Raw genomic sequence first — 18,569 nt, 5'->3', positions numbered from 1 at the left:
ACATACTCTAAAAAATTAATTACACACTTCATTTTTTTAATGTTTATGTATTTATTTTGAAAGAGAGAGAGAGAGGGAGTAAGCACAAGCAGGGGAAGGGTACAGAGAGAGATGGAGAGAGAGAATCCCAAGAAGGCTCCACGTTCAGCCCAGACCCCGACCATGAGATCATGACCTGAGCTGAAATCATGAGCTGGATGCAGGGGCGCATGGGTGGTTCAGTCAGTTGAGCGTCCGACTTTGGCTCGGGTCATGATCTTGTGGTTTGTGGGTTCAAGCCCTGAGCTGGGCTCTGTGCTGACAGCTCAGAGCCTGGAGCCTGCTTCAGATTCTGTGTCTCCCTCTCTCTCTCTGCCCCCACCCCCACCCCACATACACTCTGTCTCTCTCTCCTTCAAAACTAAATAAACATAAAAAAAAAAAAAAGAGTTGAACACTTAACCACCTGAACCACCCAGGCACCACTAATTTATACACTGTAAGATGATAAAATTTACGTTAAATAAATTGTACTTCAGTAAGTAAAAAAAAAATTATAACAAAACTCATGATTACTATCTAATTTTAGTGAAACTATTTTCTTTTGAACACTACGGAAAAATGTCAATTAAAGAGTCACATTCTCATCACTGTGCCCTGGGAATTACAAAGTTGTACTCAAATTAGTATTAATGGGTTCTGGCACATAGCCCCAGTACACCAAAGTAAAAATAAATTATAGGAGTTTCCAATTTAGAAAGAATAGATAAACGGGAATATGCCAGAATCCAAAGATTGGGAGATCAAGCCTTATCGTTTATTTGGCTCTTATTATCACCCTTGGTGTCCTGTTATAACTTTTTCTTTCCTTTTTCTTTAACCTTTAACTGTATTCTGTCAAAGACCTATTCAGACAAACTCTGAGATAAACTTAATCTCTCCCTCAAACTTGATACTGAAATTTAGATACGTACAAGGTGCGTAAAGCTAAAGGCTCTGGGGTAAACAAGGGAAGCAAAAGAACAAACATATAGCTAAGTCTGCTCTTCACGTTCTGGGTCACACATATTTGAGGGGTGACATTAAATGCTAAACGACGGATTCACCACACATTTTAATTGATAAAATTATTGCTAAACATTTCAACTGCCCTAGTCCCTGGAATTCACAAAATCTAAACCTAAACTTATAGATAGCAGAGGTTCCTTCTAGAAACCCTAGTAAGCCTAGACTTTCAAAGTCAATTTTAGGGGCGTCTGGGTGGCTCACTTGATTGAGTGTCCGACTTCGGCTTAGGTCATGATCTCACAACTCATGGGTTTGAGCCCCATGTAGGGCTCTATGCTAACAGCTCAGAGCCTGGAGCCTGCTTCAAATTCTGTGTTTCCTTCTCTGCCCCTCCCCTGCTCATGCTCTGTCTCTCTCTCTCTCTCTCTCTTTCAAAAATTAATAAACATTAAAAAATAAAAAATAGGGGCGCCTGGGTGGCACAGTCGGTTAAGCGCCCGACTTCAGCCAGGTCACGATCTCGCGGTCCGTGAGTTCGAGCCCCACGTCGGGCTCTGGGCTGATGGCTCGGAGCCTGTTTCCGATTCTGTGTCTCCCTCTCTCTCTGCCCCTCCCCCATTCATGCTCTGTCTCTCTCTGTCCCAAAAATAAATAAAAAACGTTGAAAAAAAAAATTAAAAAAAAAAATAAAAAAAATAAAAAATAAAGTCAATTTTAATAAACAGGGCTTTCTTTCATCTCATAATATGGAGAAGACTTATTTGCCTCTTTCCATGTCCTTTTTAAGAGCAACAGATTAAGGCCCCCATATGGTACCAGCTTTCACAAAAAGCTGCAACTTAAAAATGTAGTTCCCAAAAAGACCCCAAAATAAATCTATCAAAACATTTGCCACAAACACCACCCTAACCAAGTATTCAAGGTTAACGTCACCAGTAGGTCACATTGACATGTGTCCTCTGACATGATACCTTGAAAAGAGCACGTCACTTCTGTGGTTTGTTCCCCAAATATCTATCATCTCAGTCTGTTCATATAACATTAGACAAACCCAAACTTAGAGACGTTCTCTAATCACTACCCTTCAAATATGCTGAGGTCATGAAAAACAAGGAGAGACCAAGAAACCGTCCTAGAGAAGACCAAGGAGATGGGACAACTACATGTACTACCAGATCCTGAACTGTTCAACTGGATCCTGGAACAGAAAATGCACATCGGTACAAAAACTGGTGAAATCCGAATAAAATTTGTACTCTAGTTAACAGAAATATACCAATATCTTTCTTCATTTTCATTAACTTACGATGGTCATGCTAAAATTTAAAAAAGCTGGGTGAAGGGTATACAGAACACTCTGTACTATCTTTACAACTCTTCTGTAAATCCAAAATTATTTCAAAAGGAAAAAAAAAAAAAGAAACCATTTGCCAAGACTTGTTCCTGGAAGACAGACTAGCAAATAATTCATTCGCTCCATAATTCTATGCTGAGGTTATTACAGCACTTCAAAAGGCTGATGTAACAGACCTAGAATATGAACGTCTAGATGACAACTAGTGATAACTGTAGCTTATTAGTCTGGCACTCTAGTTTGCTAAAAACACATATTACATAGCTTGCTAGAAATGAAAAAAAAAAAAAAGAATCAACTGATTTTGCAACTGTGGTATTTTAATTTCTCAAGGCAAGTAATGGTAACCACCAATGAAGTCTGAAAACCATAGATTCTGAAATCTACGTTATGTCAATACTTTCAACAAAGATAATCAAGGAATGTTCTATTAACAGATATGAGTATGGTTACATGGGTGTTTGCTGTATTATCCCTTAAACTATATTTAGAAAAGTGTTAAAACATTCTCCCAAATGGTATGCTCTACCTCACAAAAACGAAAAGTTCCACAAATAGCAGGTAAAGTTTAAAGAACAGTAACAAACTTTCATTAGTAATTTATCCTGCTATACATAGGGTATTTTAAACAAACTTACTTTCTAGTTCTTCTTTTTCAAACTTGGTGTTCACAGTTGAGCTGGTTTTGCCAAGATCCACAACGGCTTCTTCATCAGGACCCTAAAATGAAATTATTCTCATTTACTCATGACATCAATATACACCAAGGACCTTCTACTAATAGGGGCATTATTTGAAATAGTTAAAAAACAGGTAACAGATTACCTTCCTCGCAAAGAACCTCGCAAATAATTCAATTCTTATTATAGCTAACTGCATTCTTTTTAAATTATTCTTCTAGGCTTTTCTCCCCCCCAATCCACAGATTATTTCAAAATTTCTTGGTAAGAATTGAGGTGACAATTTTTCATTGGTCCTTCTATGGCAGTTTACTAAGTAACTGGTACGTATATTCACTTCAACAGAAAGACCATCCAGATCAGAAATGAGAGAAAACTGGGGCTGAGGGGTGACCCTTAGATATCAATATGGAATGTTTTCTTTATTGTTCTTTGCTCTTGGGTCCTCTAGTTAAAAGTGAACACTGAATGCAGCTATACTGGGTTGTATTATGGTTCCACATAAAATGATCAAAAATGAGTCTATAGATTAAATATGTAGCACCACTTCCACTGCAAATTAATCAAGAGCCAATCAAAGTTAGAAGAACTTTTCATTTCTCTGCAAAGAAAAAGCCGTGACAAAATTTAACCTTTAAGGAGATCCTAACTTTGAGTTGTCTAAGTCTACCTTCATATTTGTTCCCTTCCTCAGTTCAACAAAAAGAAACATCTATATTGTAAAATATTGCAGAGACTGTTTTTAAGAGAATAAAATTTTAGCTTTAACTTCCTTTCTGAAGCTTCTAACTTTGAAAGAAATGTTATTACGCTCGAGATTCTGTGCCACAGATAGAGACAGATGAGCAAATGCCCCTCCCTCAAAAAGTCTTCAATTTGAGCTGTAGCCCTCCCTGGACCCTGGCCCGGCATGCGTCAACTGCAGCTGTGCAAGGAAATATTCGGCCTGGCCAATGTTTCCCAATGCTCGGAGGCCTTGCACCTTGTCTAACACAACTACCACAGGGGCACCCAGACTGGGCGGGCAAGGAGGACATCACCACTTGCAGTTCCTCAGCAAAGTCTATTCCATTTTAATACTAGAGAACAGTGTACAGTGAGGCAACAGTGGCCAAGGACTGTGCTATGTCCAACCAAGCCTGGGACTGGGGAGACACGCTGAAGGAAGACTTTCAAGAGTTTGCAAAAAGATATGCCAAGGATCTGAGGAAGAGCTGGCCGATATTGAACAAGCCCGGCTGAACTCTGAGAGGAACACGGGGCAGCCCACAGAGTCTGTGCTGCGTACGCAGCCCACTGAGGAACCCAGGATACGAAACGTCGTTCAGCAAACCAATCACACCGGAGAGGGCCCAGCCTATGATGCTTTTGCCAAAGAATCAAAGCAAAAGATGAACGCAAGGAAAAGGATGATCAGGGAAGAGGCTAAAGACCCAGAAATGACCTGGAAGGGGCTGGGGGCTTGATGAAGACACAGGTGGGATACCCTGGATCCAGTTGTTCAAAGCAGGCAAAAGGATGGGCAACAGGAAATGGACACTGTTCTGACTCAGATGGAATCGAAGTATTACAAACCTTCCAAAAGCAGGAGTAAAGAGCTTTCAAGAAAGAAAATGAATCTAATTCATTCTCTTTGAAGGTCCTTATGCTTGATTGGTATTTTTGCAGGCAACAGAGACCACTGGAGTTATAGAAGAGAATTAAATAATAATAATAATAATAATAATAATAACAGCAACATTAATTACAACATTATTAATGGTCCACTGAATATTACTTTTCTAGAATACTTCTTTATCCATCCAATTATAGTACTTTTCAAGTTTTGCAAGACACATTTTCAGCCATTCCCATTTTTATGGGTGATCTTATAGTCCAGGATCTCCTCTAACACTCAGAATAAACCAGAAAGAACCGTAACACAGTTAGCTTCTAACCACTGTCAATGCCCAAGCATAAACTGAAAGACTAGTTTAAGAAAGAATCAAATAAGAGGTTGGTTAAAATGATCTTCTGAATTCTCCTCCTACTTCTGATCTACAATATCACACTTTTGTGTATACCTTTTTTCAATGTATACACTAGATTCATACACAACTGTTCCTTATTATCTAAACTGTGTCTAAGTTCTCTTATCTGAAAATTCAGAAACTGAAACTTAATCAGAAACTTTGATTAAGTTTTTAAACAAATCCCCTGCTACCCAAACCCTCAATTATATGCTTCCCAAAACTTCCCCGAAACCCAGAAACAGTACATTAAGGCAATGCAGATCTTGATATCCAAACTTACTTTCTGAAGGTTAGATATCCAAATATATAATCAGATAGATTTGGCTATCAAGAGGTTGTTGTATAGGACTTTGAAGGACCGGTGTTCAATTGAATACAGAAAACTCAGAGAAGCTAAATGACTTACTAAGGTTCCATATCTAAAGGAGTGGGAAGCAGGCTGTGTAGACTCCAAGATATTTTCATATAATGGACTAACAAAGAAGACCAAAAACAAACACGATTTACGGTTCTTCAAACTGCCTCACAACAATCATACACCCTTAGTAATGAGGAAAGGCTAGAGTAGAAAGTATAGGAATACACACACACACACACACACACACACACACACACACACACTACAAGAAAGAGTAGTTAGTAATTACCACCCATTAAACATGTCACACTCTGAAATTTGTAGCTCTCCTCCAGTGATTTCATGCCCAGGTACAAAACACAAGCAGTCTCCTAAAGGACAATTATCCAAGAGGTAGCATACTGTGTATTCTTAAAGGGATTAACTGCTCCCATTCCAAACTTTCATTAGCAGGAACAATTGCCAAGATAGAAAGCTAGGAAGCAAAACATTTTTCTCTTACCCCTAACCAAAAAAACCTCTTTTCTTTCTACACAGATACACTTACATGTTTAGATGTATTACCAACACGATCAGCTAACACTCAAAAATAGCTTAAGTTGGACACCTAAACATCTATCATACAAAAATCCTCCCAATATGTCCAAAAAGTGGCATGTTGAAAAAAGGGTGCCATCAGCATATCCCCTCATGACCCACCCAGCTTTGCTCCCGTTCCATAGTGTCTGTGAAGCCTTAACTAAGTCACTTCACTTAAAGCCAAGTAAGAAGATCATTTTATTGTGACTGGGCTTTCAACAAGAATGTTTTCATGTGTAACTGGCAGAACAAACTAAAGTTCAAACTTTTAAAGTCTAAAAATTTACAATACTAGTTCTGTAAAGACAGGGTTGGGGGAAGGGTTCGTCTGCATTTCTCCCTTCTCTTAAAAATTTCTCGTAGCTTTTCGACAGCTGTGCAACATGAATCAAAAAGGCAACCTGCTATAAATGCATTTACATTAAGGAAGCCACACAAATTGGTCATCTTGACATATTACGAGTAATACAACAAAGTATTCAGGCTGCATAAGGCTAAATACTGAAAATCGCTAAGAACAAAGCCATCAATGCTTCAAGGGGGTAATACATTTCTGAATTAAATAGACTGCATTTTAAATCCTATCATTTTAGGATAATGCTTCAAATATATAACATAAAGTATGTTAATATACCGTATAAACTACATTTGCGTTAACATATATACAAAAAAATGCACGTACGTAATAAATCTTCGGAAGGCTAACTTTGAAACTGCTAACACTGTCTCACACTAATGATTAGGAAAGCAATTACACACACATGTAGTGTGTAGATTTTTTTGTTACAAACATGTTTAATTTTAGTCATTTAAAAAGAGAATGAATTCAAATTTCTATCTGTTAAAATATCACTTATTTTTACATTAGCATCTAGAAAAAAACTCTTCCTCATTTTTTAACTCCAAGAATATAGTGGAAAACTAAAACCAGTAACAGCAAAGAGCAACCCCTGACATCAAAATGTTCTTAACATCAGATAAGTGACATAGGCCGATGCCTATGAAGTCTTCCTAAAAAGAAATAATGCTAAGGCATTGAGAAAATTCAAATACACGGAAGAATTAAAAAAGCACCCAAAGTATGTCAATGTAAGACTGACTCGCTCTAATCTTAAAAAAATTATTTTGCCTTAATGTCGACTTTCTATCCCATTTCTATCTATAAAATAAGGTAACTATTCAGAGTACCAGTGTTCCATGATAAAGAAGACAACAGATTTAAGAATTAGCCATAAAAGATCATAATGAAAATTTAAATTCTCTATGTATGAAAGGACACATGCACAAGGTTATTTATTTATTGCAGCTTATAATGGGAAAAGACTGGACACAACCCAAGAGTCCCTTAATAGAGGTATGGCTACACACCAATGGAATACCAAGCTACTGGGGGGAAGAAAAAAAAAAAGAGGACAGTCTATGTACGGGCATGAAAAAATATCTAAGATCTATTATAAAATGAAATACACCAAGGTAGAGAACAATATATATGGTCTGCCACTTTCTGTGTAAGAAAACCCCCAGAATAGGAACATCTGATTTTGCATAACGAAACACTGGGAAGGACATACAAGAAAAAGAAAAACTTATTACCCATGGCAGTAGAGACAGACTTCTGAATTCATTGTTTACATTGCTTTGATTTATTTTAACTGTGTGAATACAGAGGCTTAAGTACGCCATGTTCTGAAAGTCATTTACCTATCTATCTTGGTGCACGGTGGGAGGAGATACTACATGAAAATGCCAAGCACAGGGCATAACCCACCCAAAAGGCTCCCATTTTTACTGAACCAAATGAGGAAACTATTCTGTGTTTCTACAAAAAATGCTTCCCTAGATTAGATAAGCCTTATGAGTTACAAACAAATATCTATTAGTTTCCTAGTTAAAAGTGAAGTGAAGGCTTAAAATGTATCCTGAACAGTATTATGGTCATATAGAATTATTCACAGGAAATGCCTACATAAGTATCTAGGAGAAAACGCCAAGATGCTGCAACTAACTTTCATAACAATATAAAACTATTACTTTAAGGGATTGCAGCGGGGGGGGGGGGGGGCGAGGGCGGGGGGGGGTGGGGGCAGCGGCACCTGGGTGGCTCAGTGTGTTAAGCGTCCGACTTCGGCTCAGGTCATGATCTCATAGTTTGTGAGTTCAAGCCCCACGTCGGGCTCTGTGCTGACAGCTCGGAGCCTGGAGCCTGCTTCCGATTCCATGTTTCCCTCTCTCTCTGCTCCTCTCCCACTTACTCTCTCTCCCTCCCTCAAAAACAAATAAACATTAAACAAAATTTTTTAAGAGATTTTTTTTAACATATTGTAAATTCAGACATACCTAAAGAACTTGTTAAAATTCACCTGCCGTTGCTCTACATTAGACATGCTGATTCAGGAGGCTGAGATGAAGAACGAGTGTGTCTATGTATAATGACCTCCTTATGTGATTCTGATGCACACCGAAGTTTGAATACCACGTCCTTGGGTTATGATTCAGACTGAAGTCCTACATATTTAAACTGCTCTTCACTAAAGACTGCTTCGTGCCCTTAATCATTTTAGTAGGCCTGCCTGGGACCACTGCCAGCTTCATTTCCATGGTTTTGATCCTTCAGAAAATGAAAAGTACATTCCAATTCACAATACTGTAAAATTATTATACACTTTCATTGTAATACACAGAACCCCAAATCTATTAGTAGAGTTCTAAAAGTTGATCTGTATGTTAGAAGATTACCCCCAAAATGTGCAAGGTAATTTACCAAAGTATATATAAATAACAATGTTGTCCCCCAAAATACAAATTTCCTCCAAATAATTCCAATTCCCAACCATATCCCCAACTACCACCAAGAGGTGAACTTAATTAGAAAATTTTAAATTTATGGCCAAAAAGCTTAAGAGTAAGGCAAATAATCTTTCCTAATCCAGTTAAAGGGAGATCAATAATCAATGACCACCATTTCATAAAATAAAAAGCCAAAGAATGATATTCACAGTTTCTAAAGAACTCATTTAGTATTTTTTAATTCATTCATTACTCTAAAAAAAAAAAAAGCAGAAAAGAAATAAAAGGTATATGGGAAATTATTGCAAATTTAAAATTGCAAATATTATTTTTATTTTTTTAATGTTTATTAATTTGAGAGAGAGAGAGAGAGAGAGAGAGAGCGCGTGTGCACATGCAAGCAGGGGAGGGGCAGAGAGAGGGAGACAGAGAATCCCAAGTAGGCTCTGCGCGGTCAGAACAGAGCCCAAAGCAGGCATCAACCTCACGAACCCCGAGATCATGACCTCAGCCAAAATCAAGAGTCAGACACTTAACACACTTAACTGACTGAGCCACCCAGGCGCCTGTAACTAAAAATTTTAAACTCAGGCTATCATGCAATCCCCACAGGAAAAAAAAAAAAAAAGAAAATTTTGAAGCCTTGAGAAAAATGCTTTGTCCCCAGACACAGGAGGAACTGGGCAGATTCAAACACTGTAACAAAAAGCCTTCAGAAATTTATTTCAAATACCACCGTTAAAACTAAAGACAATGAGTTTTAAAAGAAAAATTTCAAAAGAAAAAAGTGAAGAAATGGAAGAATGTAGGGGCGCCTGGGTGGCTCAGGCGGTTGAGCGTCCAACTTCGGCTCAGGTCATGATCTCACGGTCTGTGAGTTCGAGCCCCACGTTGGGCTCTGTCTGTGCTGACAGCTCAGAGCCTGGAGCCTGCTTCCGATTCTGTATCTCCCTCTCTCTCTGTCCCTCCCCTGTTCATGCTCTGTCTCTCTCTGTCTCAAAAATAAATAAATGTTAAAAAAAAAAAAATTAAAAAAAAAAAAGAAATGGAAGAATGTAAGAGTAAGAAAACTGAAAGAGGTATGGGGCAATAAAAACTGGCAATTAATGGCCTCCAACAGTAAAGAGGATCACTGGAGACACTCTACTGTCACACGCTTCATTACAAGGCACAAGAATAATGGGCAAATGGAAAGCCTCATCAGGGTTCTACTTGAAATTATAAATCACAAATATTTGTTACTTTATTTCTACGAGGAGATGCATTCATTCCAAGTTCTAATTCAGTACATCACACCAAAAAACATATAGAAATCGCTTATTTTAGGGTTATCAAATATGTATATAGTTATTGACAGAAATAAGCATAGTAACAAAATCCATTTCCAAAACAGGTTTTTAAAGAAACGATGTAGACTTCATTGGTGGTATAAATGCATAGAAAGGCACAGGCATTCTGCACCAAAGGGAAGAAACCATGCACACACAAAGATCCAATAGATGTTTTTCAGCAAAAGAAGGCCCAGCAGGTTTCCTATCATGATTCCCCATCTTCAGTCAGCATGGGGTTCTCATTACCTAGGTATTTTTAGAGTTCCATTGCATTTTTCTAGTGAAAACCCAACAGGAGACAGGCAGGAAATCCCTCAGCAATATGGTCTGTTTGCCTCTTCTTCCCCTGGATAATACCCCTGGATCCCCACAAATCCAACAGATGATGAAAGAAATCTCATTCATTTAAAGACTAGCAATTAAGGAACTCATCCATTCATTCAACAAATATTTAGTGAGTGTATACTGTGTGCCAAGCATTATGCCAGGTACCAGGGATATATCAGAGAATGAAAAGCTAATACAGTCAAATGTCCAGCTCAACAATTACTTTATAGCTGCATGGCTCCCAGTGATGAGAAATCCAGAGGTAAATGAATTGTCTTTTCCGTTCCTAATGAATAAATGAGACCTCATAGGTATCGACAGGTTTTACTTTTTTGGTTCAATTTTCTGATTTTATATGTACATTTTACACACACACACATGCACGCGCACACACACACGCACAAAGCTTAAGTGACTTAAGATCACACTGAGCTGGTCAAAGAACTAAAATTAAACACCAGGTGTCTAGTCCCAATTAGATGGGTTCTTTATCCACTAGACAACAGACCAAGGTCACTAAAACATATGTTGAGGACACATAGTACTTTTTCTTTACACCATTTCTCAAAACTTATAATCACGTATTTGTGTAACTACTTCTTTGGCTTTCTTTACATGTTTATGCAACTACTTATTTAACTTCTTTCTACTATCTTCCAGTAGAAAAATAAGTTCCAAGATGCAGGAAATCGTGCCTGTTTTCCTCACCACTATATCCTAACATTGAGCAGGACTCTTAGTTAAGTTCTCTAATAAATACCTGAATGTCAAGTATGTTTCAAAGGACAAGACACTCGGCTAAAAATTTCTACTGGATTCACTCAAAAACTCCTTACGAACACAATTAAAGCTCAAACATACAAAGGTACTCAATATTTTGAAATTTAGTAAATTGGTTTAAAAACAAAAAAGCCCATCATCGACACATGATAAAACCTAAATTCAATTCACAAGCGGGAATTCGCAGCATAATCAAACAAATGAGGTTTTATTGGAAACAGATTTTTATAACTACATAATACATTTCACTAATTCTTCGCCTAAGTCATTTTCCTACCTGCAAAAGCAAAATCTGTGATGTGTATTTTCTTGGCCAAATGATCAAAAGTCAAACTTTAACATGTCAAAGGCATAATATTGAGGAAAAAAGAAAGGCAAAGATTAACAATATATTCATAAATCTAGTCACATCCTTTTTTGACACTTGAGATTTACAAAATCTGTTATTAAAACAGCATCAGAAGATGCCTACCACAAATTAACCTCTTTCCCAACAGCCTGGCCAAAAAGAATTTTTAAAAGCCTTATTCAAGTAATATTAACTGATCAAAAACCAAATTTTATAGAATAATAAAGATGCTACAATCATTGCTAACTTGTCACAAGGAGTTACTCTTTTCAGCAGATGACTTCCACAGCCAAGGACACAGAGGATGATACTATTCTAAGCCAGTGCTAATAAGCCTGACATTTCTTCAAGCTTCACTATTAAACTGAAAAAGCCAAATCTGTTTGTAAATAAAACACAAGATCACAACTAGATACATACAGGAAACTTCTTCTCCAGGCGAAATCTTTCCATGGTAACGTATAAATGCCTTGTCTTTGACAACGTAATGCTGTTAAGTCCCTTGAAGATTCCAGGGACAGTGAGTACATATCTGATTTAGGTCACTGTGCTTTGCACAGATGAACTCTTCTAAGTTGCTCTCATGGTACAGCCAATCACAGTCTTCTACGTTACCTAATCTTCCAAGCTAATAACTTATACAGGGTCACAGAAGAGACTCCGAGTATAATACACACATTTAGTTGTAACTGAAAACACCAAAAGAGAAACAAAGCAATCAGTTTTCAACGGAAACCTTTCTGCAAGGTTAGTTCGAAAGACAACATACTCTAAAGCTATATGGGGATGACTGGAGGGAGGGAAGGAAAAACTGCCAACAACATTGCTGGTTAAATCTAGCCCTTTCACTTAATTTCAGTTAAGACCCAAAGACGTTTTCATCGAAAAAAAAGTCTCGTCTTATCATTACCACATTTATGCCAACTTGGTGTAACTATATTAATAGCAAGACGAGGAAATCGTATTATGGTTTATAATTATTCTAACCAAAATGAAGTATTCATATGGATAACAGCTAAATGAGAAAAAAGGAAATGAGAAGCACTGCTCCAACTTTCAGACTCAAAATCTTACACTCTAAAAATGACAGAAGACCTCAAAGGGCCTTTGTTTACACAAGTTTAACACCTGTATTTATCATAGTGGAAGTAAAACTGAGAAAGCTTTAAAATATTTAAATTCAACTTAAAACAATAAAATCATTGCATGTTAACGTAAATAACATTATTGAAACATAATCATTTCCAAAAATAAAATATTTAGTGAGAAAAAAGGCTTTTACATTTTTGGTCATCTCTGGTATCTGACTTATTAGAAGACAACTAGATTTTCACATCCACTTCTCTAATCGAGGATACGATTTATTTGATTGAATTATATAAAAAAATCCCAGGTTGGGGAGCCTGGGTGGCTCAGTCGATTAAGCGTCCAACTCTTCATTTCTGCTCAAGCACGATCTCGCAGTTCATGAGATCGATCCTCGTGTCACGCTCTGCATGGACAGCACGGGGTCAGCCTGGGATTCTCTCTCTCCTCTCTGCTCCTCCCCTACTCGCTCGTATGTGTGTGTGTGTCTGTGTGTGCACGCACGTGTATGTGTGTGCATGCACGCGAGCTCTCTCTCAAAATACACAACTAAAAAAAAAAAAAAATTCCCGGTTCACATAATACTGTTGGAAAGGGGAAGAGTGTTTTAATATTCTTTTCAAGTAAGATGGATATTCCTCTTTGATACCTATCACCAAACTTAAGAACTAGTCTTTTTTTCCTTATTTGTTTGTTTATTTATAAGTAAGCTTTACACCCAAGGTAGAGATCAGGACCCTGAAATTGAGTCACATGGCTCTACTGAGCCAGCCAGGCATCCCAAAAGTAGTCATTGCTTAAATGTCAGTTTGCAAGGTGGAATCTAAAACAATTTCAAATGATGGGGCACCTGGGTGGCTCAATCAGTTAAGCGACCAACTTCGGCTCAGGTCATGATCTCACAGTTTTTGAGTTCGAGCCCCACAGCGGGCTCTGTGCTGACAGCTCAGAGCCCGGAGCCTGTTTCAGATTCTGTGTCTCCCTCTCTCTCTGCACCTCCCCCTCTCACACTCTGTCTCTCTTAAAAATAAAGAAATATATTAAAACAAATAAAACAAATGAATGTTGTTACACACTGTATACTGAAATCCACTGGTCTATCACACACTTTGAATGGCTCACCCATTTGCAAAATATGTTTTCACTGGGTACTAGAAACTTTCCAAACTTCACATTTCATTATGCAATTTTTAAAAAATTACACTTGTTAATATCAGTAATCTTATCAGAGACATTCAACTACTAAGAAACTGACAAGGTCAGGCTGGCAGACACGTTTTCCAAATTTCCTTTTTTATCATGAAAGCTGGATTTATTATCACTGGTAACAAATATTACCAGCTGTTTTTCCTGAAGTGGCAGGTTCACTCATTTCATAGCTTTTTAAAGAAATATCTGCCAAATGTGAAGTCTGAATAAACCACAGTTTAGTCTGCAGTTTCTCTTTCAAGTAAAAAGGCAGCTAGTTTGAACTCACATTTCAAGCAACCACACCAGTGTTTTTTACTCCAGACAATTACTGGTACTTCAGTATGTAGCAGAAAGTGTTTTCATGCATACTTCCTATTTTCTCATCCAGAATATTAAAGCAGTGTGCACTCAAAGGTTCAGATTTACTAAAACAGTGCTTCATCAGGACATCCTTAAGTGAAAAATTCATTTCCCTTTTTAAACAGAGAATGCCTCCCAGTGCGGTTTGGTACCTCTGCCTTGTGTTGGGCCAAGAGACCCATCATTTCACTCATCATTGTGTCTGCACCATCAATACAAATTCCAAAACAGTGGAAAAAGCAAATAATGTCTTAGCACTACTATAAAAATAGTTTTGACCTTACAGATCCCCTGATCTCAGGGACTGGCAGGGGTCCATGGACAGCACGACTAAAGCACTGCAAAAGGCTTTATGTTTAAAATATAGAATTAAAAACTGTGGGTGAGGGGGCACCTGGCTGGCTCGGTCTGTGCAGCATGTGACTCTTGGTCTTGGGGTCATGAGTTGAAGCCCCACACGGAGCACAGCGTTGACTTAAAAATAGATAAGTAAATAATGAATAAGTAAATAAAGTGTTGTGAGTGGATTATATTCTTTTTAGTTTCTCTATGATGTTGTTTGTGTAACATTTTATTTATTTTTTTAAGAATTGTAGGGGCGCCTGGGTGGCGCAGTCGGTTAAGCATCGGACTTCAGCCAGGTCACGATCTCGCGGTCCGTGAGTTCGAGCCCCGCGTCAGGCTCTGGGCTGATGGCTCAGAGCCTGGAGCCTGTTTCCGATTCTGTGTCTCCCTCTCTCTCTGCCCCTCTCCCGTTCATGCTCTGTCTCTCTCTGCCCCAAAAATAAATAAAACGTTGAAAACAAAAAAAAAAAGAATTGTAAAAAGTTTTTTTTTAATATTTTTTTATCTTTGAGAGAGAGAAAGAGAACAGAAGCCAGGGAGGGACAGAGAGAGGGGAACAGAGGATCTGAAGCAGGCTCTGTACTGACAGCAACAGCCCTAGGACTCGAACTCACGAACTGTGAGATCATGACCTGAGCTGAAGTCGGACACTTACCCAGTTGAGTCACCCAGGCACCCCCAACAAACATTTTAAAGAACGAAGACTAAAAAGTATCATTCTGTTATTCTGGGTTTCTAGAAAATAATAAAAATACTTATTGAGCACCTATTATGTGCCAAAACTATGCTAAACACGATTGCATATATCCTATTTTTCTATAGCACATTTAACCTTCAGATATTTCATTAAATCCTCCCAACTCTAACTAAAGCTCAGAGATGTTAAATTACTTCTGCAAAGTCACAGATCTGGTAAGCAGTAGGTTTAGGATTCAAAACTAGTCTTTCTCGGCCCATGCTTTTCCTCTACTCCAACTATGCATAAAGAAATGTAAGGAAGGGGCGCCTGGGTGGCTCAGTTGGTTAAGTGTCCGACTTCAGCTCAAGTCATGATCTCACACTCTGTGAGTTCGGGCCCCGCGTCAGGCTCTGTGCTGACAGCTCAGAGCCTGGAGCCTGTTTCAGATTCTGTGTCTCCCTCTCTCTCTGCCCCTTCCCCACTCATGCTCTCTCTCTGTCTCAAAAATAAATAAAAACATTTAAAAAAAAAAAAAAAAAGAAATGTAAGGAAAAAAATTTCCAACCAGAAATGATTAAAACAAAATTCTAACTGAACATGAATGAAAAAATGTCTATGAAATTCATATAAAATATAATCTCAATTAAATTAAACACATTCTTTTTGGATAGACACATTTGCTCCCCGGTACCATCAAAGTCTTTACTTTAACAAAGCAAATAAATGGCATTTTCTATAGAAATATCTATTTCCCAAAATGTAATCTTAAATTCACTGAAGACCTATCCCAAATTAAGAATTAGAAGCCCCAATGGCATCAAGTTACACTAAAGCATATAATTTATCATATTTTTTTTTATTTTTTTTTTAATGTTTATTTATTTTTGAGACAGAGAGAGACAGAGCATGAACGGGGGAGGGTTAGAGAGAGAGGGAGACACAGAATCTGAAACAGGCCCCGGGCTCTGAGCTGTCAGCACAGAGCCCGATGCGGGGCTCGAACTCACAGACTGTGAGATCATGACCCGAGCTGAAGTCGGACGCTCAACCGAATGAGCCACCCAGGCGCCCCTATCATATTTTAAAAATATTCAACCTTTCTGTGATTTATACTTGGCAAATAAACATAAATTTTAAAAAAGCAAATAGAAATCAGAAAAACTGATTTCAAAAATTCTCAATACATCACACCCAGAATAAAAAGCATCTGCAAACAATCAGGTTCAATACCAATTCCTACAATAGCCTCTTGAAATTTACCTCCTATAGAAAATCTTGGCCCTCCCCACTAGTATTTAAGAGCTTAAAACCCTGGTCAGGCATAGGTCTCCCCCAACTGGATTATAAAACCCTGAGCACAGGGATTTAGGTAGAAGAAGGGGGAGGAGGATGGGCAGGGGAAGAGAAAAGGAAGGTTAAGAGCTCGCAGGGAGACAAGAAGGAATCACATACATAGATTTTTAATTTCCAAAATTGCAAAACAAAATTAATTCTTCATCAAAATACAAAAGATTCATTTCTGCAACATGCTCCCTGTTGTGATGGTATCCTGGGCACTACTAAAGCCAATATTCAAATTAAATGTTAAAAATCAAGTTTACAGATTAAATAGAAAGGTAAAGTTTTATTCCACTACTCTCGATAAAAAGCTATTAACTCAATATATAAGCTCAGGAATTTTAACCTGGCTATTTCTTTAAAGATTTTTCAGTTTTATGTAATAGCAATCCTTATTTTTTAAGGTGATCTACTGAGATATGGTCGACATGTAGAAATCTGTACATATGAAATACATACAACTTGATGAGTTTGGGAATAAACACACACCCATAAAACCACCACCACCACCAAGGCCAAAGACTTGCCTGTCACCTCCCCAATTTATTACTGCTACCACTATTACTACTACTACTATTATTATTATTATTGTTATTATTATTATGTGTTTATGTGTGGTAAGAACACTTGTCTTAGTCTGTTAAAAAATGTAAGTATATAATACAGTATTGTTAGCTGTATGCTGTTACTGTGTAGTGTATAACACATATCCAGAACTTAATCATCTTGTGTAACTGAAACTTTGTACCCTTTGACCATCACCCCCCTCATTTCGTCCTGGCAATCATCCATTCTACTCTCCACTTCTATAAGTCTGCAATAAGTGAGATCCCACTGTATTTGTTATTCTGTATCAGGCTTCTTTCATTTAGCCATACACTTGTGTAAATCAAAACAGTCTCCTTTATTCCCTTGTTCTCTCTGCTCCATTTTCAACCTTGTCTCCATTTCTGTAATGCAAACAGAAGTATATACATGCCTACAAAAAAAGGTAGCCACGTTACAAGTCACTGTTACGTACATAACAATTTTAAAATACATCCTAAAGATTTTTCGGTATGAGTACACAGCAACTACATTTTGAAGTAAATTATTAAATTAACCTCTATGTGGTGGAAGAAATCAAGTCTTAACACAAGACTCCCCAAAGAAGTATTCCTCGCATACCACAGCCACTCACCAGACAGAGGTACTTTCTGTTCCCATCTTGTAACTGTTCTCTCATAACGAGAGTCGCCATCATAACTTTAAATAATATATCGTTTTAGGCAGTATCTGCTAATTTTACAAAAAGAAAAACAAGGATTTTTCACACACCACTCCCCTGACATACACACATACACACACACGCACACACACACCTTTTTCACGTACAATCTCTTCAATATCTCTGTTTTGAATTAGATTTTTATTTTTATATCAAGACTGATTAACATTTACATTCTGTGCAATATTTATAATAAGCCTTCTAAGCTGTGTCCTCTGGTGAATTCTAAAATTTTGAAATCCATGTTAAAAAACATTTAGAGTATAAGGATCACTTAAACATTACTATCTAGTTCCAGAATCAAGATTTATGATCGGACCATTATAATGAAAATGTCACTAAACCTCTGACATTCAAGAAACTCGCAAGTATTAAAGTAGATCTCTTCCTTTTTTTTTTTTTTTTTAATTTTTTTTTTCAACGTTTATTTATTTTTGGGACAGAGAGAGACAGAGCATGAACGGGGGAGGGGCAGAGAGAGAGGGAGACACAGAATCGGAAACAGGCTCCAGGCTCTGAGCCATCAGCCCAGAGCCCGACGCGGGTCTCGAACTCACAGACCGCGAGATCGTGACCTGGCTGAAGTCGGACGCTTAACCGACTGCGCCACCCAGGCGCCCCAAAAGTAGATCTCTTTCAATGTGACTTCAATATAATGAGAATAAAAAGAATCTGCCTAAAAATGATAAAATTATTGACTAGATACCAAAAGCAATCCTTAAAATGCAAAATACTGAAGACTTCAGTCTTTATACAAGT

At 37.8% G+C, this 18,569-nt stretch overlaps 1 protein-coding gene across 26 annotated transcripts in view; it reads right to left on the bottom strand.

The window, feature by feature from the left end:
* The window catches only part of SLC4A7 (solute carrier family 4 member 7), a 109,038-nt gene that overhangs the window by 63,897 nt on the left and 26,572 nt on the right, over positions 1–18,569 (bottom strand). For 13 of the 26 annotated variants that reach the window (XM_086720606.1, XM_086720612.1, XM_086720613.1 and 10 more), the window contains exon 2: positions 2,980–3,061. In XM_086720606.1, coding sequence (XP_086576732.1) covers positions 2,980–3,061 — 82 coding nt within the window. Of the gene's footprint in view, positions 1–2,979; positions 3,062–8,138; positions 8,205–11,964; positions 14,732–18,569 lie in introns of those variants that run through there. The other 13 variants (XM_025913919.2, XM_025913922.2, XM_025913930.2 and 10 more) reach the window with 8 other exon arrangements.

The sequence above is a fragment of the Puma concolor genome, chromosome C2 (assembly GCF_028749965.1).
Source record: "Puma concolor isolate L17-30 chromosome C2, mPumCon1.1.hap2, whole genome shotgun sequence".
Lineage (NCBI taxonomy): Eukaryota > Metazoa > Chordata > Mammalia > Carnivora > Felidae > Puma > Puma concolor.
The sequence above is the reverse complement of the archived record's forward strand: the minus strand, read 5'-3'. Positions and strand labels throughout refer to the sequence as shown.